Source organism: Enhydra lutris, unplaced genomic scaffold (genome assembly GCF_002288905.1).
Source record: "Enhydra lutris kenyoni isolate GAN:26980312 unplaced genomic scaffold, ASM228890v2 scaffoldscaffold77, whole genome shotgun sequence".
Lineage (NCBI taxonomy): Eukaryota > Metazoa > Chordata > Mammalia > Carnivora > Mustelidae > Enhydra > Enhydra lutris.
In genome coordinates this window covers 844,593-872,056 of record NW_019154161.1, presented here as the reverse complement: position 1 = coordinate 872,056, position 27,464 = coordinate 844,593, and the positions used below count along the sequence as shown (strand labels likewise).

The window sequence follows — 27,464 nt, the reverse complement described above, 5'->3', positions numbered from 1 at the left end:
GGGGGGGTGGGAGGTTGGGGGAACCAGGTGGTGGGTATTAGAGAGGGCACGGATTGCATGGAGCACTGGGTGTGGTACAAAAACAATGAATACTGTTATGCTGAAAATTTTAAAAAATGATTAAAAAAAAGAAAGATATGAATTTAGTGCTATTGTGTTGCCTGTAAAGTCTTCTTTCTATACATTTTCTGTTTCCTCCTGGTCTTGTGACTCTTGGGTTTCTCTTTGATTATAGAATCTCCCTTAATATTTCCTGCAAGGCTGCATTGGTGGTCACATAATTCTTTCAGTTTCTGCCTGTCCTGAAAGCTCTTTACCTCTCCATCAGTTCTGAATGACAGCCTTGCTGGGTGAAGTATTCTTGGCTGCATTTTCTTTTCATTTAGTACCTGGAATGTGTCTTGCCCACCCTTTCTGGCTTGCCAGGTGTCTGTGGATAGGTCTGATGTTATTCTGATGTTCCTCCCTCCCTACATAAGAATCTCTTCCCCCTAGCTGCACTCAGTATAGCTTCTTAGGCTCTAAGATTTGCAAGGTGATTATCTATTTTTCTTGACTTCAGTAGAGGTCCTCTGTGCCTCTTGGACTCAAATGCTTGTTTCCTTCCCCAGATTAGGGAAGTTCTCATCTATGATTTGCTCAAATATACCTTTTGTCCTCTATCTCGAAAAACCCCATTAGGGGTCCCAATAAGTCTGACATTGGAACATTTCATGGCATCGTTGATCTCTCTCTGTCTATTATCATGGGCCATTAGCTGCATATCCCTATTTTCCTCAGCTTCCATCCTTTCTATCAACTTATGTTCTAGACTCTCTCTTCTGCTTCATTTACCCTCTCTGTTGGAGTATCCAGTTTAGGTTGCATCTCATGGATAGCATTTTTAAGTTCAGCCTGATTCTATCTCATTTCTGCCCTTAGACATTCTCTTTTGCGCTAATGCCTTTTTCACACCTAGCTATTGACTTCATAATTGTTATCCTGGGTTCTATCTCTGACATCTTGCTTATCTTCATATCCATTACATCTGTGGCAGAGGATATTGTCTCTGATTCTTTTGTTTGTTGGGAGTTCCTTCTCCTAGTCATTCTGTTGAGGGATGGTGAGTGAATGGACAGAGTCCAAAATGTCAACCATGACCCAGGCTAGATGCAGCCTAACAAAATTTGTGGTGGTCTGATGCCACCACTGAAAAAACTAACCCAAATTGAAACATAAAAGTAAAATAAGAAAATTGGAAAAGAAAATAAAAGAAGAAGAAACAAATTTTAAGAGCTTAAATGACTTCCTTGGATTTTCCACCATCAAAATTCACCATTTGGTCTATGTCTACCAACCCTTCCCCCTGTGAGAGTTTTATTCCAGCTGAGAACTTTGAGGGATGACAGTCCACAGAAGTACCAAGCTCACTGATGACACCAATTCAAGTTTGAGGGCCCCAAAATGATACTCAGTATCCATAGATCTCTATAGAGGAGGTCACAGAGCTCCCTGAGAGCTGTCTCCTCATTGTGGATTATTACAGGAAAATGAACAGATGACCAACTGACAGGGACAAGACGTACGGGGCAGAGTCCAGGAAAAGTACTCACTGTGGATCTTCTAGTTGTGCTCTTTCTGCAAAGTCATAAAGAGGGTTACTTTCTCGAGTTGATATGGGATAACACTCATGGAGTATTGCCAGTGACGGAGGCTCACCCAAGCCTCAGTACCCAAAATTTTTACTACAGTTATACGACTTACCTTGCGGATGATCGAGAGTCTTCATACTGTCCCCAGGGTGAGTTGATACATTTGGTCTTCAGCCATCCAGAGGCTGACAGGAGAATTTGGGCCCCAAGGTCCATTGTTAACTACACGGTTAGATAGTCTGGTGGGCAAGCCTCCAAGCAAACAAAGATATTGGATTCAGGAGTCTGGAGGTCTCCTCCCAATATCAGAGGGAAAAGTCCAGATCTCCCTCTGGGGGAGTCTTATTCTTCTATACAATGGTCAGCTCCCGGACTCTGCCCCAGACTGACTCACAGCAAAATGTGCATGTTTGTCTGTGTATCTACCTATGGTAACATGTTGACATCATGATCTGGGGTAGTATAATTTGGAGTACTTTTACCATTGGAAGAAACAGTGTGGGATAGAGGTAGTATTATGGAAACAGCTAATCTGTCTTCTCAAGTCACTATGTACTTTTTCATAGTTTGGTACTAAATTGCTTATTTTCCATCTTGACCTACTGAGTGACATTTGGAAGAGGTGAATTCTTCTCTGCCCCCACGGTAGTTGCCTCATCAAGCAAGGGAGCCCATATGGCTGTCAACCCATTCTCTACCACACAAATACACACACTTGGTTACTTAGACCTATGTGCAACTCAGACATTCAGAGCCACTTAAGGATGTAAGTTATTCTCAAACTCAGATGCATGCTCACCACGTGCAGACATCCCCATTCTGGCACACTCATGGTGCACATTCCCCCAGAGATGGTGCGATCCCATTGACTTTCCCACGGTCACTCATACAGTCACCAGGTGGATATGTCTCTCACTAACGAGTTTGTCATTGGAGGTTTCATACATATCTCCAAACTTGTGAGGCAAAACAGGAGGATCCTAATTGACCTTTAGACTCCTTCTCACCTACCAGAGCCCACAATGGAAATATTAAGCGTGTAACATAGAAGACGTGCTTTGAGCTTTGCCACTTGAAGAGTGGATCTAGTGAGAAACTTTGGGTGTGCAGGACCTGAGTTGGGTAAGAGCACAGGGAAAGGGGGCACAGGAGATGGAGGTGCAGAGAACAAGCAGTGTAGGTGTGAGAGAGTCAGTGGGTAAAATGCACCTAAGTTATAGTGTGTGGAGTGTTCTAAGCACACGATGGGGCTTATGGCACAAGAGTACAGCATGGGCATGGAAATTGAGGGTGTGCCACATCCCGGACTCTCTGGAGTTAAGGGATAAAGAGGTCATGGAAACAAATGGTAAAATGGAGAGGAGAGAGTGTGGCCATGTGAGTGAGGGGCAGGGCTGTTAAGAAGCATGGGAGATTTCATCAAGATCAAAAGCTTCTGCACAGCAAAGGAAACAGTCAACAAAACAAAGAGGCAACCCACGGAATGGGAGAAGATATTTGCAAATGACAGTACAGACGAAAGGTTGATATTCAGGATCTATAAAGAACTCCTCAAACTCAACACACACAAAACAGACAATTATATTAAAAAAATGGGCAGAAGATATGAACAGACACTTCTCCAGTGAAGACATAAAAATGGCTGTCAGACACATGAAAAAATGTTCATCATCACTAGCCATCAGGGAGATTCAAATTAAAACCGCATTGAGATACCACCTTACACCAGTTAGAATGGCCAAAATTAGCAAGACAGGAAACAACATGTGTTGGAGAGGATGTGGAGAAAGGGGAACCCTCTTACACTGTTGGTGGGAATGCAAGTTGGTGCAGCCACTCTGGAGAACAGTGTGGAGATTCCTCAAGAAATTAAAAAGAGAACTTCCCTATGACCCTGCCATTGCACTACTGGGTATTTACCCCAAAGATACAGATGGAGTGAAAAGAAGGGCCATCTGTACCCCAATGTTTATAGCAGCAATGGCCACAGTCGCCAAACTGTGGAAAGAACCAAGATGCCCTTCAACGGACGAATGGATAAGGAAGATGTGGTCCATATACACTATGGAGTATTATGCCTCCACCAGAAAGGATGAATACCCAACTTTTGTAGCAACGTGGACGGGACTGGAAGAGATTATGCTGAGTGAAATAAGTCCAGCAGAGAGAATCAATTATCATATGGTTTCACTTATTTGTGGAGCATAACAAATATCATGGAGGACAAGGGGAGATGGAGAAGAGAAGGGAGTTGAGGGAAATTGGAAGGGGAGGTGAACCATGAAAGACTATGGACTCTGAAAAACAATCTGAGGGTTTTGAGGGGCGAGGGGTGGGAGGTTGGGGGAACCAGGTGATGGGTATTAGAGAGGGCACGGATTGCATGGAGCACTGGGTGTGGTGCAAAAACAATGAATACTGTTAGGCTGAAAAGAAATTAAAAAAAATAAAGATAGAGTTGAATATTGGATGTCTCATGCCTCAGGGGTGTGGAGAATTGGTCAAGGTGCTTATTGCCGATGTCGATTGTCTCGGTGGTTCTGGATATGGGGTCAGTTTACCACAATTAATGCTTGTACTTGCCATGGCTCTACACTTCTGAACTTGTCCTTGCAAATGTCTGTACCATGTCATATCCCAGCTTCTGCGTACCCACAAGTCTCTGCCTGTCATTCAATGGTCACTTTGCATGTTGAAAAAAATTAACAGATAACGTAAAGGAAAAAAATGTAAACCTACAGCCAAGCATCCTCTTTATCCAGATTCACCAAGCATTGCTGTTTTATCACAAATTCCTTTTTATCTGTTTATATGCTTTTGCTGTTACATGTGACAATACTTTTCCAACATCTGGACACTTTCACCGTAATCTCTGGATATTTATTTTCTTATGTCAAAGGCATTCTCCTTTCTTTTTTCTTTCTTTTTTTTTTTTTTTTGTTTTTTGTAAGATTTGTTTAAAAGTAAACTCGGAGAGGGTGACAAACCATGAAAGACTCTGGCCTCTGGGAAAGAAACTGAGGGTTACAGAAGGGAGAGAGGTGAGGGATGAGGTAACCAGGTGTCGGATATTAAGGAGGGCACGTGTTGTGATGAGCACTTCAGTGTTACACACAACTGATGAATCCTTGAACACTACGTCAAAAACTAATGATGTACTATTTGTTGGCTAACTGTACACAAATAAATAGGGAAAAAAGTAAACTGTGAAGTAACATGGGGCTGGAAGTCACAACCCCGAGATCAAGCGTCAAACCTTCCACCACCAGAGCCAGCCAGGTGCCCCAAGGTCATTCTCCTAACACAAGAAAACTATCATACATGTATGAGCAATACTAGTGTCATGCCTTCATTTCCCTGACTGTCCATATACAGATTTCCGGCAGTGACACAATGATGTCATTTTTGTTTGTTCTCAGGAATCTTGGATCCAGTCATGTCAGGGATTTTTTTTTTTTTAAGATTTTTTATTCATTTACTTGACAGAGAGAGAGATCACAGGTAGGCAGAGAGGCAGGCAGAGAGAGAGAGAGAGAGAGAGAGAGGAGGAAGCAGGCTCCCTGCTGAGCAGAGAGCCCGATGCGGGACTCCATCCCAGGACCCTGAGATCATGACCTGAGCTGAAGGCAGAGGCTTAACTCACTGAGCCACCCAGGCGCCCCAGGGATTTTTTTATTGGCTTCGTTCTTTAGTCTTTAATCAAGATCAGGTACCACTCTTGCTTTGTCTTTGTCCTCAGTGATAGTGACAATATTGAGGAATGCTGTCTTTGTTTTGCAGAATGTCCCTCATTGTCGGTGTATCTCTCCAGGCCTCTCTCCCAGCTCTCTGTCCTTTGCTTGTAGCCAATGAAATTTGTCTTCCTCCAGATTTCCCCTTTGTGTAAGGACACCAGTCATGATGCACTAGTGGCCAACCTACTCCACTTGACCTCATGTTAACAGATTCCATCTGCAGGGACCCTAATTCCTAAGAAGGGCATATTCTGAGGTACTGGGAGTTAAGACTTCAGCATATTAATTTTGATGCGACTCATTGCAACCCATTATAGATGGAGTAAGTTGATGTCATAGAAAAGGGCATCATTACAAATGTGTTTTTTCCAGATAATGAGAAAGAAGCCTGGAAATTGGGGAGCAAAGAGAAAAGGTCTTTCTCAGACCAGTAATGAGTTCCAGCTGAGATGCTGTTTCCTTCCTTCCTCCTGAGAGACCATGTGTTCATAACTTGGAAACCATTACTTCTGTCTCTCAACGCTGTCACCCTGCCCCTTTCCCCTGGGCTCTTTGGCTCCCTCATACCCACTCTCCTTTCCAGCATTCTCTGGCCTAGTGCCTGTTTTCTACCCATGCTTCTTATTTCCCCCCAGGCTTTGTGTCCTTTTCCCACATGCCAGCAGTATCATGAGAGTTGCTAGCTAGAAACTTGTAGTTGTTCTTCACACTTGGCACCTGGGAGAAAGGTTTTTAAAAATATTCTCATCTCCCAAGCCTGTCAGTGCCAATGCTTCTTCAGGTGAAATGATAATTGCAGTTGTGAAGGGAGGGGAGCTCCCAGAGTCATAAAAACCCATCTCAGGGCCCAGCTGCCCCTCCTCCACCTATGCTGCCTGCTCTGACCATCACCCTAAGCCCTCTAGTTGGGCAGCAGGAAGAATTTGGTGGGTTCTCTGCATCTTTCTACCTGAGAGGTACAATCTGGAAGGCAAGGAATTGTCTCAGGAGTCCAGGTAAGGGAGCATAGTGGACAAAGGGGGATTTCTGTGTATGAATGTGGTCCAGTGCCGAAGCTGGGTATGGAGGTGGAATCCATCCCGAGGCAGGAGCTGAGTCAGTAAAGAGAGATGTGGATGCTAGACCAGCACCCACCCCTGATGGCTCCTGAGGCCACAGAGTAGAATCCTCCCTGACAGTGACTGTTGTGTTTTCATCGGAGGGGTCGTCAAAACTGAATTTTTAAAGTGTTAATTTTAATTCCACTTACTTACCATACAGAGTTATATTATGTTCAGGTGAGGAATATAGTAGTTCAATATTTTCTCCAGAGATCTCTGATTTTTAATGTGCCTGAGGACTGTCGTTCTGGAGTGAGTCTGCTGTTGAGTCTTTGTTACAGGAGCCATAGCATAATTTGCAGATCTTGACATGTACAGGCGTAATACCTCAATGTTTGTAATAAATGTTGGACGAATGTGTAGAAATCATGTGATCATGAGCAGACACAGTGTGTCAGATCACAGTTGCTGGAGTGGATATGTTTTCTCTAACTCTGGGTCTATGAAGTGCTTAATGGATTAAATACTTGTGTATCAATTGATTATGGAGGGACTTTTCCCATTAAAGTAGGGAAGCATCATTTAAGAAAAATAGAACTTAATACATTTCAGACATGATTCTTAGGCTCTAATGTATCTTGTGTTGTGTACGCTGCTATTAAATATTAGAATACCAATCCAAAACTATGTCACTTTTACAAGATACAAGGTTTTTGCTGTACATTGCATTTTGCATATCTTGTATTTCAGTATCTTGCACAGATCTTGCTTTACAGCTACTAATTTTATTTCATCAGGTATTCATAAATACATACATACATAATCTGAATGTAGTCATTATTTTGTTTCTACTTAACACAACGTAATCTGGCAGTGGTGCTTCTTGTGCAGAGTCTATGCCTTGTACATTTGCTCCTGGAATGAAAGCAAATGATTCTTTCTGTTGCTGTGCTAATTTTGAGTCATTCTTGCATTCATTTAGTCCAGCTTGTTGTGGGGTAGGGTCCTGCATCTTTGTAGAACTGTAGTCAGTGCATCTACAGTTTATTACTAAGTCTAAAGCTTTATTTAAGTTCATATTTGATTATAGAACAGTCTTCCTAAATAAGTGAAAACTCATCGTTAACAAAAATTTACTTATTTTTACGTTTTTATTGTTATGTTAGTCAACATACAGTACTTCGTTATTTTCTGATGTAGTTTTCCATGATTCATTATTTGCATATAGCACTGGGTGGTATATGCAAACAAAATTTTAAATAAAGCAGCAATCTCAATTCAGATGGCAAGGTGCTAACATAAAACTAAATTGAGATCTGGTTTATCTAAAGACCACTGCTGACTAGTATTTTTGTATATTATGGATTCAGTGCACTAACTTTGTGACCTGCCCAGCCAGTTTCCAGTCCCCACCCTGAATTGGTGAGTGAATTTAGACAAAGCAGTTCACTTCTGTGTAACTGTGTTGTCCTCATCTTTATGAGGAGTGCAGTGAGGAATGCCTCCTGAATCTGTGAGAAATAAGAAGAGATCCCCATGGGTGGTCATTAAACCAGCGATTCACACATGCAAGTATTTGGTAATGGTTATGTATGTAACCCTTGGAAGGCTCTAAATCACAGAAGAACTTTTAGTAGTATTTCAAAGTAGGAAGTGTAGCTAAGTGTAGAATATTAAATTATATGACATGATTTGTGTGGCCCGTTCCTCATATTCCCATGCAGGATCTTCTACCCGAGAAGACAGATATCAGTCACTGAATACTGTCAGGATGGCCACCAGGGATCTGGCAGTAGGAGTGATCATCTTAATACAGACTGTGGTTGGAATCCTGGGGAACTTCTGTCTTCTTTACCATTATCTCCTCCTCCATTTCACTGGGTGTAGGCCAAGGTCCACAGATTTGATTGTTAAAAATCTGATTGTAGCCAACATTTTGGTCCTGTTTTCTCTTGGATTATATGAATCAATGTCATCTTTTGCGTGTTATCATATCATCAGTGATTTTGGATGCAAATTTTTCCTCTATGTTCGTGGGGTGGGTAGGGGGGTGTCCATTGGCACCACCTGCCTCCTGAGTATCTTCCAGGCCATCACCATCAGCCCTAGGAAGTCCAGGTGGGCACCACTTAAAGGGAAAGCTCCCAAGAGCATTGTCCCTTCAATTGTCTTGTGCTGGGTCATACAGTTACTGGTAAATATCATGTATCCTTTGTTTATGACTATCACTTTGAAGAACAAAAACATAACAAATAGGAAAAGTTTCGGGCACTGTTCAAGTTTTCGTCATGAGAAAAATAATGATCTATTGTATGTAGCATTGTTGTCATTCCCTGATGTGGTATATTTGGGGCTTATGCTCTCGGCCAGCAGCTCCATGGTCTTCTACCTGTACAGGCACAAGCATAGGGTCCAACACATTCTTAAGATGAACGTCTCATCATCACCAGAGTCTACAGCCACCAAAACCATCCTTCTCCTGGTGAGCACCTTTGTCTACTTTAACACTCTCTCCTCTATCTTTCGTATTATTTTGGGTATTTTTGATTATCTCAGCTGGTACATTCTGAACACCAGTTTGATAATCACTCTGTGTTTTCCAGTCCTCAGCCCCTTTCTGCTCTTGAACCATGACCCCAGGATATCCGTGGTCTGCTTTGCATGGATAAGGAATGTAAAATCCCCTCATGTTATGGGAAATATGTAAATTGTAGGAATTTCCTTAATATTCCTAATGTTGGTAATTCACTCACCCCCTTAGGATCCCCAATATAATGATGAGAAGCAAACAGAATATCATCTCCTTCAATGTTAACAATAAGTCATAATTGTAATTGTAATGTGATACTATATAATTATCTTATAAATACTCATGTGTTTGATGTTTTGATGATGGTCAGTGGAGGATCACAGAAACTATGCAATTATAAACTCCAGGTCCTGAAGTGATCTGGATATTATAGAGAAGTCTTTGAGTGTGTCAGGTAAATTTGTCATCTAAATTTCCCAGAATTGAAGTAGGAAATGAAGTTTAGGAAAAGGAACATAAAATGGATCAGCAAGGTCATCAGTGAAAAGAAGAGAATTGTACTGGAGCGGATATTCAGGCAGTGAGTACGGTTTTGGGGAGCCAGTGATCATTTTGTAGTTTTCCTACTAGAGGAGCAATAGTTAGTCATGTGATATATGATGTCATGGGAGCTTGGGAGATGAGCATTGTAAATATTTTCAGGTAGAAACAGATAGAACTGAAATGGGTAGTGGAGAGCTTAGAGTTATATATTACCTAACTCTTAAACAACATCAGGTGATTTTAACAATTTTTAAATGACATGAATTCCATAGAATTGGCATCTGTGGAAGGCAGATCTTTCTCTCCTTTGTGAAGGGGATTTGGGCCTGTTGGCAAGAAAGGGGTTTGGTAGTGAACACTCATGTCCCTGAGGTCATGAGATTAGTTATGGTGGAGTCTTCCAGTGAATTTAGAGCTGTGAAGGGAGAGCCATTTGAAAGGCAGAGGCATAAATCCTTTCTGTTCATGTGGAGTTTGTGGCTCCTTGATTTTCAATTTTCCTCAATTTTAGGAGAGGTGTGTTTTTTAAAGACTTTATTTATTTACTGACGGGGGGGGGGGAGAGCACAAGCAGGGGGAGCGGGAGGCCGAAGGAGAGGGAGAAGCAGGCTCCCTGCTGGGCAGAGAGCAAGATACCTGGCTCAATCCCTGGACCCTGAGATCACCACCTGAGGCAAAGGCAGAGGCTTCACCCACTGAGCCACCCAGGTGCCCCTTAGGAGATTTCCCCCACCTGGTATTCTTTTTTTTTTTTATTGTTAATTTCTTTTCAACGTAACAGAATTCATTGTTTATGCACCACATCCAGTGCTCCATGCCATATGTGCCCTCTAAAATACCCACCACCTGGCTCCCCCAACCTCCCACCATCCGCCCCTTCAAAACCCTTAGATTATTTTTCAGAGTCCATAGTCTCTCATGGTTCACCTCCCCTTCCAATTTCCCTCAACTCTCTTCTCTTCTCCATCTCCCTATGTCCTCCATGATATTTGTTATGCTCCACAATTAACTGAAACCATATGATAATTGACTCTCTCTGCTTGACTTATTCCACTCAGCATAATCTCTTCCAGTCCCGTCCACGTTGCTACAAAAGTTGGGTATTCATCCTTTCTGGTGGAGGCATAATACTCCATAGTGTATATGGACCACATCTTCCTTATCCATTCGTCCGTTGAAGGGCATTTTGGTTCTTTCCACAGTTTGGCGACCGTGGCCATTGCTGCTATAAACATTGGGGTACAGATGGCCCTTCTTTTCACTACATCTGTATCTTTGGGGTCAATACCCAGTAGTGCAATGGCAGGGTCATAGGGAAGTTCTCTTTTTAATTTCTTGAGGAATCTCCACACTGTTCTCCAGAGTGGCTGCACCAACTTGCATTCCCACCAACAGTGTAAGAGGGTTCCCCTTTCTCCACATCCTCTCCAACACATGTTGTTTCCTGTCTTGCTAATTTTGGCCATTCTAAGTGGTGTAAGGTGGTATCTCAATGTGGTTTTAATTTGAATCTCCCTGATGGCTAGTGATGATGAACATTTTTTCATGTGTCTGTTAGCCATTTGTATGTCTTCATTGGGGAAGTGTCTGTTCATGTCTTCTGCCCATTTTTTGACATGATTATCTGTTTTGTGTGTGTTGAGTTTGAGGAGTTCTTTATAGATCTTGGATATCAGCCCTTTGTCTGTACTGTCATTTGCAAATATCTTCCCCCATTCCGTGAGTTGCCTCTTCGCTTTGTTGACTGTTTCCTTTGCTGTGCAGAAGCTTTTGATCTTGATGATGTCCCAAGAGTTCATTTTCGCTTTTGTTTCCTTTGCCTCTGGAGACATATCTTGAAAGAAGTTGCTGTGGCTGATATCGAAGAGATTACTGCCTATGTTCTCCTCTAGGATTCTGATGGATTCCTGTCTCACGTTGAGGTCCATTTTGAGTTTATCTTTGTATAGGATGTAAGAGAATGGTCAAGTTTCATTCTTCTACATATAGCTGTCCAATTTCCCCAGCACCATTTATTGAAGAGACTGTCTTTTTTCCACTGTATATTTTTTCCTGTTTTGTCGAAGATTATTTGACCATAGAGTTGAGGGTCCATATCTGGGCTCTCTACTCTGTTCCACTGGTCTACGTGTCTGTTTTTATGCCAGTACCATGCTGTCTTGGTGATCACAACTTTGTAGTAAAGCTTGAAATCAGGTAATGTGATGCCCCCAGTTTTGTTTTTCTTTTTCAACGTTTCTGTAGCAATTCTGGGTCTCTTCTGATTCCATACAAATTTTAGGATTATTTGCTCCAGCTCTGTGAAAATACCAGTGGCATTTTTATCAGTAAGATAAATCCCAGTTTGACAGTAAAAAAAAAAAAATACCAGTGGAATTTTGATCGGAATGGCATTAAAAGTATAGATTTCTCTAGGCAGTATAGACATTTTAACAATGTTTATTCTACTGATCCAAGAGCAAGGAATGGTCTTCCATGTTTTTGTGTCTTCTTCAATTTCTTTCATGAGTGTTCTGTAGTTCCTCGAGTACAAATCCTTTACTTCTTTGGTTAGGTTTATTCCCAGGTATCTTATGGTTCTTGGTGCTCTAGTAAATGGAATCAATTCTCTAATTTCCCTTTCTGTATTTTCATTGTTAGTGTATAAGAAAGCCACTGATTTCTGTACATTGACTTTGTATCCTGCCACGTTACTGAATTGCTGTATGAGTTCTAGTAGTTTAGGGGTAGAAGATTTTTTTTTTAACAGATTTCATTTATTTATTTTAGAGAGAGTGTGAGAGCATGGGTGTTCAATCATGGAGGGGCAAAGGGGAGGGAGAGGGGGGAGGAAGATGGAATCTGAAGCCAACTTTGCACTGAGCATGGGGCCTGACTGCAGGGCTCCTTCCCACAACCACCAGATCACAACTTGAGCTGACACCAAGTTTCAGACCCTCAATGGACTGAGTCACCCAGGCATGCCTCGGAGAGATTTATATCTTGTTTATATCTCGTTTATATCTTGTTTATCTGTATCTACATGTAGAATATTGTAAAGTATATATCTATGTCTGTCTATATCTATTTACATGTATCTTGTGTCTTATCTGTGTCTATCTCTGTATAGATATCCAATCTGTATTTTCTACAGTTTAAAAACATCTATATAGACAGACATACTTATAGATTATATATAGAAGTTTGCATCACGAAGTGGAACCCATATTTGTAGCTCACATGAAACACTTAAATATTTTCTTCAAATTAGAGCACAACACAAGATGAAGAAAAAATAGATATTGACACACTCATACCTATGGTTTTGCAAGTAGAGATTTATTGTGTATGATCTCTCTGCCAATATACAACATAGATGTAGAGTTAATCATGTTTGTTATCCACCAATCAATATATTGGAGCTTTGTCCTTTAGGGAAAATTTTCAATAGTACCAGTTAACATAATGATGAAATCAAGGCCTATGTGATCTGATGTATATATTGCCATGCTGATTATTTGATTGTTAAAGATCCATGAAATGCACTTTTCATTTTCCTACTTTCACTCTCTTGTTTTGCCATTATCTCTCAAAATAACATCCTGTGGACAGAGCAAAACATGTTTTCTTTTAAAAGGGCTAATTAGATCCTGGATATCATCCTTTTGTCTGTACTGTCATTTGGAAATATCTTCTCCCATTCCACGGGTTGCCTCTTTGTTTTGTTGACTGTTTCCTTTGCTGTGCAGAAGCTTTTGATTTTGATGAAGTCCCAAAAGTTCATTTTTGCTTTTGTTTCTTTTGCCTTTGGAGACATATCTTGAAAGAAGTTGCTGTGGCTGATATCGAAGAGGTTACTGCTATATTCTCCTCTAGGATTCTGATGGATTCGTGTCTCACGTTGAGGTCTTTTAACCATTTCGAGTTTATCTTTGTCTACAGTATAAGAGAATGGTCAAGTTTCATTCTTCTACATATAGCTGTCCAGTTTTCCCAGCACCATTTATTGAAGAGACTGTCTTTTTTCCACTGTATATTTTTTTCCTGTTTTGTCGAAGATTATTTGACCATAGAGTTGAGGGTCCATATCCACTATGGAGTATTATGCTTCCATCAGAAAGGATGAATACCCAACTTTTGTAGCAACATGGACGGGACTGGAAGAGATTATGCTGAGTGAAATAAGTCAAGCAGAGAGAGTCAATTATCATATGGTTTCACTTATTTGTGGAGCATAAGAAATAGCATGGAGGACAAGGGGAGTTAGAGAGGAGAAGGGAGTTGAGGGAATTTGGAAGGGGAGGTGAATCATGAGAGACTCTGGACTCTGAAAAACAATCTGAGGATTTTTAAGGGGCAGGTGGTGGGAGGTTGGGAGAACCAGGTGGTGGGTATTGGAGAGGGCACGGATTGCATGGAGCACTGGGTGTGGTGCAAAAACAATGAATACTGTTACGGTGAAAATAAATTAAAAAAATTTTTTTTAATTTTAAAAAGGGCTAATTAAAACCACATTGAGATATCACCTTACACCAGTTAGAATGGCCAAAATTAGCAAGACAGGAAACAACATGTGTTGGAGGGCATGTGGAGAAAGAGGAACCCTCTTACACTGTTGGTGGGAATGCAAGTTGGTGCAGCCTCTTTGGAGAACAGTGTGGAGATTCCTCAAGAAATTAAAAAGAGAACTTCCCTATGACCCTGCCATTGCATTACTGGGTATTGACCCCAAAGATACAGATGTAGTGAAAAGAAGGGCCATCTGTACCCCAATGTTTATAGCAGTAATGGCCACGGTCGCCAAACTGTGGAAAGAACCAAGATGCCCTTCAACGGACGAATGGATAAGGAAGATGTGGTCCATATACACTATGGAGTATTATGCCTCCACCAGAAAGGATGAATACCCAACTTTTGTAGCAACGTGGACGGGACTGGAAGAGATTATGCTGAGTGGAATAAGTCAAGCAGAGAGAGTCAATTATCATATGGTTTCAGTTAATTGTGGAGCATAACAAATAACATGGAGGACATGGGGAGTTAGGAGAAGGCAGTTGAGGGAAATTGGAAGGGGAGGTGAACAATGAGAGACTATGGACTCTGAAAAACAATCTGAAGGGTTTGAAGAGGTGAGGGGGTGGGAGGTTGGGAGAACCAGGTGGTGGGTATTAGAGAGGGCACGGATTGCATGGAGCACTGGGTGTGGTACAAAAACAATGAATACTGTTATTCTGAAAATAAATTTTTAAAAAATGATTTAAAAAATGATTATAAAAAAAATAAAATTAATGTGTGAATTGGGAAAAAAAAAGAAAAGAAAAAAGGGCTAATTAGAGTGAAGATGGCATTGCCAGGTGACAGTCCAGAGGAAAAGGGCTGTCCTCCACCCCCTGGAAAATCTGTTCTTTCTGAGTGGGTGTTATTATGCTACCTATTCCTGCTGGAACTCTTCATATTTCTGTACAAAGTTCTCTTGCTACCATCTCCAACAGCTGATCTAGCAGTGGATGTGGTGATACCTCTCCTGAAACTTGGAATTGAAGGAGTCTTTTTTGGTACAACAGAATCCTCTGCCATTGAAAGATGCCACTTGGTAATAGGATGGACTTGACCTTCCAGTCTACCATGCTGTCCTCCTACTGCCTGCTGCTGCAGACCTCCATGCTCTGCCAGGATGTCATCAGGAACAGCGTCTTGTTCTTCTGTGGTTTGGAGCTGCTGCCGCTTTAGGTACTCACCCTGGCTGTTTTCTCCAGTATGGAGAGGATTTCAAGTACAAAGATTTCAGCCAGCAGCCAGCATGGGCTGAGACCACAGATACTTCTGATCTTTGGCCATAAAAGTGAGACTTGGTGGGTCAGGTTGCCCTGGGAAAGGTCACAGCTTTTCCTCAACAAGGCCACTGGGTGTCCTCTTCTAAAACAAGACCAAGAGTCTAAGGACTGTTCTACACTCCATTGTTGGGAGAGGCAAAGTTGTCCCATCCTGTCCCTTCTCAGAAGCAGTTTCCTGCTGCCCTCTGGTTCTCTTTGATCATTTTGGCCAAGGCATCTTGTGTGGACTGCGTAGTCTCCTTATACTTCTAAAAGGACCCAAACCACATACACCAATATGTGCTGTGCCACCCCTATCACACAAATGCAAAGAGTCTCAGGATGGTCAGCTTCTGGGGTGACGCCAAAGCTTCTCACTCATTCCTCAGAGACTGAGCTCCAGAACTTTTTAGAAGCTCATGGTGTTATTTTTCTATGCTCTTCATGAAACAAGCATAATTTTATATTAAATGTGTATTTTCTGTCAAAGTTATAAAAATAGTAATTAGTCTAAGGTTAATATAATGTGTACATTTGATTGTTAATGGGTGTTGTTTTCTCTTTATCTGTGTTAACCACGTTATTAATTTTAAATATAGTGTTTATGCTGTAATTCTACCTAGTTGACCCCTTTTTGGAAGTTGTATCCTCATTTCTTAGTTTTGTGTAAAATTTTATGCATACTTTCAAAAGTTAACAACAGTATCATTTCATTAGGGACTCATGAATTCTCACCTTTATAGTATAAGGACAACACTAATCTATTTCTCACATACCATCTTCTTTTTTTTCTGTTGGAAAGAGAATTTTTATTGTTTGAAAAAATGTTTAAGGGTCTCAGAACCATTGTAATTTACCCGTTGGTAATAAGGCTTTATGGTTTCATCTTGCATTGTCATTTTTATGACCCAACACTACTGTGCAAAGTAAGGACTGTCTATGTTCTAGCATGCTTCACTTCAAAATTTTATGAACATTTGTTTTATTATGTTATCTTAGTCACCATACAATACATCATTAGTTTTTGATGTAGTGTTCCATGATTCATTGTTTCCATATAATACCCAGTGCTCCATGCAATCCATGCCCTCCTTAATACCCATCACTGGGCTCATCCATTCTCCCCTGCCAAAACCCTCAGTTTGATTCCCAGTCTATAGTCTCTCATGGTTAATCCCCCCCTCTGATCTCCCCCCTTCACTTTCCTCTTCCTTCTCCTAAAGTCCTCCATGCTATTCCTTATGTTCCACAAGTAAGTGAAACCATATGATAAAATTAGCTTTCTCTGACTTTTTCACTTAGCGTAATGTCCCCTGGTTCCATCCATGTTGATGCAAAAGCTGGGTATTCATCCTTTCTGATAACTGAGTAATAATCCATTGTATATATTCTTTATCCATGCATCTGTTGAAGGGCATCTTGGCTCTTTCCACAGTTTGGCTGTTATGGACATTGCTGCTATGAACATTGGGGTGCATATGGCCCTTCTTTTCACTACATCTGTATCTTTGGGATGAATTCCCAGTAGTGCAATTGCTGGGTCATAGGGTAGCTCTATTTTGAACATTTTGAGGAATCTCCACACTGTTTTCCAAAGTGGCTGCACCAACTTGTATTTCTACCAATTGTGTAAGATGGTTCGCCTCTCTCCACAACCTCACCAACATTTGTTGTCTCTTGTCTTGTCAATTTTTGCCATTCCAACTGGTATAAGGTGGTGTCTCATTGTAGTTCTGATTTGGATTTCCCTAATGGCTAATGATGTTGAACATTTTTTCATGTGTCTGTTAGTCATTTGTATGTCTTCTTTAGAGATGTGTCTGTTCATGTCTTCTGCCTATTTTTTGACTTGATTATTTGTTTTTTGGGTGTTTAGTTTGAGAAGTTCTTTGTAGATCTTGGATACCAGCCCTTTATGTGTACTGTCATTTACAAATACCTTCTCCCATTCTGTGGGCTGCCTCTTAGTTTTGTTGACCATTTCCTTTGCTGTGCGGAAGCTTTTTATCTTGATGACTTTCCAAAAGTTTGTGTTCACTTTTGTTTTCCTTGCCTTTGGAGACCTGTCTTGAAAGAATTTGCTGTGACCAATGTCGACGAGGTTACTGTCTATGATCTCCCTTAGGATTTTGATGCATTCCTGTCTCACATTGAGGTCTTTCATCCATTTTGAGTTTATCGTTGTGTATGGTCTAAGCTAATGGTCAAGTTTCATTCTTCTGTATATAGCTGTTCAATTTTCCTAGCATCATTTATTGAAGAGACTCTGTTTTTTCCATTGGATATTTTCCCCTACTTTGTCAAAGATTATTTGACTGTAGAGTTGAGTGTCCATATCTGGGCTCTCCATTTTGTTCCATTGGTCTATGTGTCTGTTTTTGTGCTAGTACCATACTGTCTTCATGATTACAGCTTTTTAATATAGCTTGAAATCTGGCAACATGATGCCCCCAGCTTTGTTTTTCTTTTTCAACATTTCCTTGGTGATTCGGGGTCTTTTCTGGTTCCATACAAATTTTAAGACTGTTTGTTCCAGCGCTTTGAAAAATGCAGATGGTATTTGATTGGGATTGTGTTGAAAGTATAGATTGCTCTGAGTAGCATAGACATTCTAACAATGTTTATTCATCCAATCTATGAGCATGGAATATTTTTCCATCTTTTTGTGTCTGCTTCAATTTCCTTCATAAGTGTTCTGTAGTTTCTTAAGTATAGATCCTTTACCTCTTTGGTTAGGTTTCTTCCAAGGGACCTTAAGTTTTTTGGTTCTATTGTAAATGTAATTGATTCTCTAATTTCTGTTTCAACAGTTACAGTGTTAATATAAAATGAAATGAAAGCAACTGATTTTTGTGCATTGATTTTGTATCCTATCACATTACTGAATTGCTGTATGAGTTCTACTAATTTAGGAGTGGAGTCTTTTGTGTTTTCCACATAGAGTATCTTGTCATCTGCAAAGAGAGAGAGAGAGTTTGACTTCTTTGCCAACTGGAATACCTTTGATTTCTCTTGTTGTCTGATTGCTGTTGCTAGGACTTCCAAGTACTGTGTTGAACAATAGTGGTGAGAGTGGGCATCCTTGTTGTGTTCCTGATCTTAAGAGAAGAGCTCTCAGGGGCGCCTGGGTGGCTCAGTGGGTTAAGCCTCTGCCTTCGGCTCAGGTCATGATCTCAGAGTGCTGGGATTGAGCCCCCACATCAGGCTCTCTGCTTGGCAGGGAGTCTGCTTGCCCCCCACCCCCTGCCCTCTCAGCCTGCCTCTCTGCCTACTTGTGATCTCTGCCAAATAAATAAAACCTTTTAAAAGAGGGGGGCTCTCAGCTTTTCCCCATTGAGAATGATATTCACTGTGGGCTTTTCATAGGTGGTTTTTGTGAAATTGTCGAATGTTCTCTCTATCACTACACTCTCAAGAGTTTTAATCAGGTAAGGATGTTTTATTTTTCTGCATCAATTGAAGGGTCCATGTGGTTCTTTTCTCTTCTCTATAAATTCTCTAATTAATTTGTTCTATCACATTGATTGATTTGCGAATGTTGCCACCCTTGCATCCCAGGCATAAATCCCACCTGGTGGTGATGGATAATCCTTTTAATGTACTGTTGGATCCTATGAGCTAGGTTCTTGTTGAGAATTTTGGCATCTATATTCATGAGGGTTATTGGTTTGTAATTCTCCTTTTTGATGGGGTCTTTGCCTGATTTTGTGATCAAGGTAATGCTGGCCTCATAGAAAGAGTCTGGAAGTTTTCCTTCTGTTTCTATTTTTTGAAACAACTTCAGGAGACTAGGTATTATTTCTTCTTTGAATGTTTGGTTGAATTCCCTAGGCAATCCATCAGTCCTGGACTCTTGTTTTTTGATCACTGCTTCAATCTCATTACTGATTATTGGTCTATTCAGGTTATAAATTTCTTCCTGTTTCAGCTTCGTAGTTTGTAGGTTCCCAGGAAGGCATCAATTTCTTCTAGGTTGGTTAATTTATTGGCTAATAGTTGTTGATAATAATTTCTGATAATTGTCTATATTTCCGTGGTCTTAGTCATGATCTCTCCCCTTTCATTTATAATTTTATTGATTTTGGTCCTTTCTCTTTTCCTTTGGATAAATCTGACCAGTGGTTTATTGAGCTTATTGATTCTTTCAAAGAACCAACTTCTAGTTTTGTTCATCTGTTCTACTGTATTTCTGTTTTATAATTCATTGATCTCTGCTCTAATCTTAATTATTTCTCTTCTCATGCATGGCTTAGATTTCATTTGTTGTTTTTTTTTTTATCCAGTTCTTTAAGGTGTAAAGTTGGTGAATCTTTCTTTCTTTCTTTCTTTCTTTCTTTTTTTTCTGAGTGAGGCTTTGATGGCTATGTATTTCCCCCTTAGGACCGCCTTTGCAGTATCCCATTGGTTTGGGACTGATGTGTTTTCATTCGCCTTGGTTTCCATAAATTGTTTAAGTTCTTTTTTAATTTCCTGCTTGACCCAAACATTCTTAATCAGAATGGTCTTTAGCTTTCAAGTATTTGAATTTCTTCCAAACTTTTTCTTGTGATCAAGTCTCAGTTTCAAAGCATTGACATCTGAGAATATGCAGGGAATAATCTCAGTCATTTGGTATCAGTTAAGACCTGATTTGTGACCCAGTATGTGGTCTGTTCTGGAGAAAGTTCCATGTGCATACAAGAAAAAGAGTATTCTGTTGTCTTAGGATGGAATTTTCTGTATATATCTATAAGGTCTATCTGGTCCAGTTTGTTATTCAAAGCTCTTGTTTCTTTGTTGATTTTCTGCTTAGATGATCTGTGGATTGCTGACAATGGAGTGTTGCATCTCCTACTATTAGTGTATTATTATCAATATGTTTATTTTGATTAAGCTTATGTAATTGGCTGCTCCCATACTGGTGGCATAGATATTTACAATTGTTAGATCCTCTTGTTGGATAGACCCTTTAAGCATGATATAGTATCCTTCTGTACCTCTGACTACAGCCTTTATTATACTAATTTGTCTGATGTGAGAATTGCTACCCTAGTTTTCTTTTGCAGTCTCTTGGCATTAAAAATGATTCTCCATCCCTTCACTTTCAGTCTGAATGTATCTTTAGGTTCAAAATGAGTCTCTTGTAGTCAGCATATAGACGGATCCTGTCGTTTTATCTGATCTGCAACCCTGTGCCAATTCATGAGAGCATTAGGCGGTTCATGTTGAGAGTGATTATTGAAAGATATGATTTTATTGTCATCGTGTTGCCTGTGAAATCTTTGTTTCTATAGATTGTCTCTGTAAATTTCTGTTCTATATCACTCCTGGGTCTTTCCCCTTTTACAGAACCCCCCCTTAATATTTCTTACAGGGCTGGCTTGGTGGTCATATATTCTTTCAATTTCTGCCATTTTTGGAAGCTGCTTATCTGTCCATCCATTCTGAATGACAGCCTTGCTGGATGAAGTATCCTTAGCTGCATGTTCTTCCCATTTAGTACCCTGAATGTGTCTTGCCACCCGTTTTGGCTTGCCAGGTCTCTTTTGATAGGTCTGATGTTATTCTATTGTTCCTCCCTCTGTACATAGGAAATCTCTTCCCTCTCACCACTTTCAAGGTTGTTTCCTTGAATCTAAGATTTACAAATTATACTATTTTATGTTGTGGCACCTGTTTGTTCTCATTGATCTTGTGACGGATCCTCTCTGCCTCTTGGACACGAATGCTTGTTTCCTTCCCCAGATTAGGCATGTTCTCAGGTATTATTTGCTCATATATCTTCTAGATGTCTCTCTCTTTCCACCCCCTCAGGGATCCTAATAATTCCGATATTGGAAAGTTTCATTCTGTCACTAATCTCTCACAGTTTGATTCTTTGGGTTTTAATTTGTATTTCCCATGTGGCCTCGATTTCTATCTTTTCTATCATTTTTTTTAAGATTTATTTATTTATTTGACAGACAGAAATCACAAGGAGGCAGAGAGGCAGGCAGAGAGAGAGGAGGAAGCAGGCCCCCTGCTGAGCAGAGAGCCTGATGCGGGGCTCGATCCCAGGACCCTGGGATCATGACCTGAGTCGAAGGCAGAGGCTTTAACCCACTGAGCCACAGGCGCCCCCTTATCTTTTCTATCATTTTATCCTCTATCTCACTAATTCGTTCTTGTGTCTTGTTTACCGTGGCAGTCAGCATATCCAGCTTAGACTGCATTTCATTCATTGCATTTTTAAGTTTGGCCTGGTTACATCTCATTTTTGCCCTTAGAGATTCTATATTGTCATTAATATTTTTCTTAAGCCTAGATATCACCTTGATAATTGTTCCTCTGAAGTCAATTTCTGACATCTTGGTTATATCCATATCCAGTAATTCTGTGGCAGAGGCCACTTTCTCTGGTTCTTTCTTGTGTTGGGGGTTCCTCCTAGTTATTCTGTTGAGGGGTGGTTGAGGGAATATAAAGAGCCCAAATTATTGGTCACAACCCAAGCAAGATGCACCCGTTTTATAAGGATCTCAGGGCTATTGGCCTCTTGTTCTTCTAACCCGTATTCTTTTTTCTTTGTTTAATTTTATTTATTTTTTAAATTTCTTTTCAGTGTTCCAGAATTCATTGTTTATGCACCACACCCAGTGCTCCATGCAATTCGTGCCCTCCATAATACCGTCCACCAGGCTCACCCAACCTCCCACCCACCCCCCCCTCCAAAACCCGCGGTTTGTTTCTCTGAGTCCACGGTCTCTCATGGTTCATCTCCCCCTCCAATTTCCCCCAACTGCCTTCTCCTCTCCATCTCCCTCCCCATGTCCTCCGTGTTATTCCCTAGGCTCCACAAATAAGCGAAACCATATGATAACTGACTCTCTCTGCTTGACTTAGATATTATGGAGTCTTATGCCTCTATCAGAAAGGATGAATACCCAACTTTTGTATCAACATGGGCAGGACTGGAAGAGATTATGCTGAGTGAAATAAGTCAAGCAGAGAGAGTCAGTTATCATATGGTTTAGCTTATCTGTGGACCAGCCTGTCTTCTGGGAGAGGGGCCTGTCTCACTGTTACTCTGGCAACTCTGTTTGGGCAGAGTTGCCCTGCCCCCTGGGGGGGGGGGATGGGCTCAGTGAAAACTGTTTTTGGGGGGTTTTTGTTCTCTGGCAGCTTTCTGCATCTCTTCCAAAAGTCAGAGCAGAAATGACCATATCCAAAGCTCTGTCTCCAAACAGAGAGATCCGTCTGATCTTCACTGAGCTTTTCAGGCCACACTGTCTCTGTTTCTGTCCATCTGCTGCTAAAACCCACAGTGTCCTAGGGTGTGTGCCCCACTGCAGTACTCACAGCCCTCACTTCCATTCTGGGCACGTCTCTGCCCTTTGTGCTAAAACCACAAGCTGCCCCCAGTTCACACATGCACCTCCAAAGCTCCAGGTTTCAGTCTAGGGGGCTTCCCTAAAGTCCTTTCCCTGCTGCTACTGGGGTCTTCAAATCTGTGCACGGTCCCCAGTGTGGGAGGCTTTTGTGAGTTCCTGTGTTATTTCACCTTCCCGGCTCAGGCACTTATGGCAGCTCCCTCCCTTCCGTTTATTTTCTGATATCTCCCCACGGAGTCACGGCTCCCCACTTTATAGTTCAAGACCAACCACTGGAGAAAATTATGTTTGTGGAGATCCAGTTATATCTTCTTACATCTCAGGCTGATTTTGTGGGTGTTCAGAATGGTCTGGTAGATACCTAGCTCAATTTAGGGGACCGGTTGAAATGGAGTCCCCTACTCCTCCACCATCTTTTTCCTCTCCTCTCACATCCCATCTTCTCGATTGGTGAGATGTATTTAAAAAATCTAAAAGGCACCTGCACGAGTCGTAAGTGCATAGCTCAACAAAAGTTCAGAAAGATATCACTTTTCTGTTCTCAGTACCTAGTTCATTAAACAGAATATTGTCAACCCCCCTGAAGTTTTTTGGGTCATGACTGCCCTGGTATGGAACATCATAGGTCACTTTAGCCTGTTTTGCATTTTTTAAAATTGTGTTATATTAGTCACGATACAGTACATCACTAGTCTTTTTTTTTAAAGATTTTATTTATTTATTTGACAGAGATCAAAAGCAGGCAGAGAGGCAAGCAGAGAGAGTGAGGAGGAAGCAGGCTCCCTGCCGAGCAGAGAGCCCTATGCAGCACTCAATCCCAGGACCCGGAGATCATGACCTGAGTCGAAGGCAGAGGCTAACCCACTGAGCCACCCAGGCGCCCACATCACTAGCTTTTGATGTAATATTCCATGAGTCATTGTTTGTGTGTAACACCCAGTACTCCATGCAATCCATGCCCTCCTTAATACCCAGCACCAGGTTGACCCATTCCCCACGCCCCTCCCTTCTAAAACCCTCAGTTTGTTTCCCAGAGTCCATAGTCTTTCATGGTTCATCTCCCACTCTGATTTCTCCCCCTTCATTTTTTCCTTCTCCTAATGTCCATGCTATTCTTTATGTTCCACAAATAAGTGAACCCATATGATAATTGGCTTTATCTTCTTGACTTATTTCGCTTAGCATAATCTCCTCCAGTCCCATCCATGTTGATGCAAAAGTTGGGTATTCATCCTTTCTGATGACTGAGTAATATGTCCATTGTATATATGGACCACATCTTCTTTATCCATTTGTCTGTTGAAGGGCATTTTGGCTCTTTCCCCATTTTGACTATCCTGGACATTGCTGCTATGAACATTGGGGTGCATATGGCCCTTCTTTTCACTACATCTGTATCTTTGGGGTAAATACTCAGTAATGCAATTTCAGGGTCATAGGGAAGCTCTATTTTTAGCTCTTTGAGGAAACTCCACACTGTTTTCCAAAGTGGCCACACCAACTTACATTCCCATCAACAGTGTAAGATGGTTTCCCTTTCTCCACAACTTCTCCAACATTTGCTGTTTCTTGCATTGTTAATTTTTGCCATTCCAACTTGTCTAAGGTGGCATCTCAATGTGGTTTTGATTTGAATTCCCCTGATGGCTAATGATGATGAACATTGTTTCATGTGACTGTTAGTCATTTGTATGTCTTCTTTGAATAAGGGTCTGTTCATGTCTTCTGCCCATTTTTTTGACCTGATTATCTGTTTTTTGGGGTGTTGAGTTTGAGAAGGAAGTAATGGAGCATGACCTCTTTTCTATTTAGCTTTTGTCATTTCCTATGCTGTTTGTGAATTTACTGCTGCATGCAGTTATTGATCATTCATTGGCAGTGGTATATAGCGTCTACGGTGCCACATAGATCAATGGAACAGAATAGAGAGCCCAGAAATAGACCCTTAGCTCTATGGTCAACTAATCTTCGACAAAGCAGGAAAGAATGTCCAATGGAAAAAAAGTCTCTTCAACAAATGATGTTGGGAAAATTGGACAGACACATGCAGAAAAATGAAACTGGACCATTTCCTTACACCACACATGAAAATAGACTCAAAATGGATGAAAGACCTCAATGTGAGACAGGTATCCATCAAAATCCTTGAGGAGAACACAGGCAGCAACCTCTTTGACATCAGCCACAGCAACTTCTTCCTAGAAGCATCACCCAAGGCAAGGGAAGCAAGGGCAAAATGAACTATTGGGACTTCATTAAGATCCAAAGCTTTTGCACAGTAAAGGAAACAGTCAACAAAACCAAAAGACAACTGACAGAATGGGAGAAGATATTCACAAATGACATATCAGATAAAGGCCTAGTATCAAAAATCTATAAAGAACTTATCAAACTCAACACCCAAAGAACAAATAATCCAGTCAAGAAATGGGCAGAAGACATGAACAGACATTTCTGCAAAGAAGACATCCAGATGGCCAAAAGACACATGAAAAAGTGCTCCGGGGGCTCCTGGGTGGCTCAGTGGGTTTAGCCTCTGCCTTCGGCCCAGGTCATGATCTCAGGGTCCTGGGATCGAGCCCCGCATCGGGCTCTCTGCTCGGCGGGGAGCCTGCTTCCCCCCCTCTCTCTGCCTGCCTCTCTGCCTACTTGTGGTCTCTCTCTCTCTCTGTCCAATAAAAGTAAATCTTTAAAAAAAAAAAGTGCTCCATATCACTTGGCATCAGGGAGATACAAACCAAAACCACAATCAGATACCACCTCACAGTCAGAATGGCTAAAATTAACAAGTCAGGAAACGACAGATATTGGTGAGGATGTGGAGAAAGCAGAAACTTCCTACGCTGTTGGTGGGAATGCAAGCTGGTGCAACCACTCTGGAAAACAGCACGGAGGTTCCTCAAAAAGTTGAAAATAGAGCTACCCTACAACCCAGCAGTCACACTACTGGGTATTTACCCTAAAGATACAAATGTAGTTATCCGAAGGGGCAAGTGCACCTGAATGTTTATAGCAGCAATGTCCACAATAGCCAAACTGTGGAAAGAACCTAGATGTCCATCAACAGAAGAATGTTTAAAGAAGGTGTGGTGGGTATTAGAGAGGGATTGCATGGAGCACTGGGTGTGGTGCAAAAACAATGGATACTGTTATGCTGAAAATAAATTTAAAAAATTATATAAAAAAAGAAGGTGTGGTGTATATATATACACAATGGAATACTATGCAGCCGTCAAAAGAAATGAAATCTTGCCATTTGGAACAATGAGGATGGAACTAGAAGCTATTATGCTGAGTGAAATAAGTCAATCAGAGAAAGACAATTATCATATGATCTCTCTGATAAGAGGAATTTGAGATGTAGGGTGGGCTCTGGGGGGTAGGGAGGGGGAAAATGAAACAAGATGGGATCAGGAGGGAGACAAACCATAAGAGACTCTTAATCTCACAAAGCAAACTGAGGGTTGCTGTGGGGAAGGGCATAGGGAGAGGGTGGTGGTTGGGTTATGGACATTGGGGAGGGTATGTGCTAGGGTGAGTGCTGCGAAATGTGTAAGCCTGATGATTCACAGAATTGTACCCCTGGGGCAAATATTACAATACATGTTAATAAAATTAATTTAAAAAGATTTTAAAAAAAAGAGGACAGTGCCAAACAGGTCTGAAAAATGTTTGTAGGAAGTTTCATACCCACCAGCCATGTGGGAGATTTTCAGATTTTCCACATCTTTGCCAACAGGTTTGATCTTTGTTTTTTAAGATTTTATTTATTTATTTGACAGACAGAGAGCACAAGTAGGCAGAGAGGCAGGCAGGGGGTGGGGGAAAGCAGGCTCCCTGCTGAAGCAGAGAGCCTGATGCAGGACTTGTCCTGGGGTCAAGACCTGAGCTGAAGCAGCGGCTTAACCCACTGAGCCACCCAGGTGCCCAACAGGTTTGATTTTATTTTTATTTTTGACCTCTGGTTGGTGTGTGATGGTACCAAGTCGTCATTTTATTTTCATTTCCTGAATTACTATGGAAGTTGAACATCCTTTCAGATATTTATTGGACATTGGTTGACCTTTTTTGAAATATATATTAGTTTAATTTGTCCATGTTTACTATTGCATTGTCTTTATTGATTTATAGTGATTGTGTATATGTGTTGGACATTTTTCTTTTGTTGATGTTTTTCATCCTCTCTGTGCACCTGTCTTGTGCCTGTTCTGATGAGGAAAAAGGCTTAATAGTAATACAACGATTCCCTCCTTTATACATAAAGTTTATTATTCTGTCCAAGAAATACTTTCCTATTCTGAGGCTACAATGATATTCTTGTCCTTTGTTTTTTCTTTTTAAATTTTATTTTATTTTTTCAGTGCTCCAAGATTCATTGTTTATGCACCCCACCCAGTGCTCCATGCAATCCGTGCCCTTCTTAATACCCGCCACCAGGCCCTCCCAACCCCCCATCCCCCTCCTCTCCAAAACCCTCAGTTTGTTTCTCAGAGTCCACAGTCTCTCATGGTTTGTCTCCCCCTCTGACTTCCCCCAACTCACTTCTCCTCTCCTTTACCCAATGTCCTATGTGTTATTCCTTATGCTCCACAAGTAAGTGAAACCATATGATAATTGTCTCTCTCTGCTTGACTTAATTCACTCAGCATAATCTCCACCAGTCCCATCCATGTTGATACAAAAGTTGGGTATTCATCCTTTCTGATGGAGGCATAATACTCCATTGTATATATGGACCATATCTTCTTTATCCAAGGGCATTTTGGCTCTTTCCACATTTTGGCGACTGTGGCCATTGCTGCTATGAACATTGGGATGCATATGGCCCTTCTACTTACTATGTCTGTA

At 41.1% G+C, this 27,464-nt stretch overlaps 2 protein-coding genes across 2 annotated transcripts in view; both read left to right on the top strand.

The window, feature by feature from the left end:
- The window catches only part of LOC111160767, a 618,405-nt gene that overhangs the window by 461,718 nt on the left and 129,223 nt on the right, over positions 1-27,464 (top strand).
- On the top strand, positions 8,093-9,112 carry LOC111160781 (vomeronasal type-1 receptor 4-like). The gene has a single exon (XM_022524131.1). It carries the CDS (start codon positions 8,093-8,095, stop codon positions 9,110-9,112), a length of 1,020 nt encoding a protein of 339 aa, XP_022379839.1.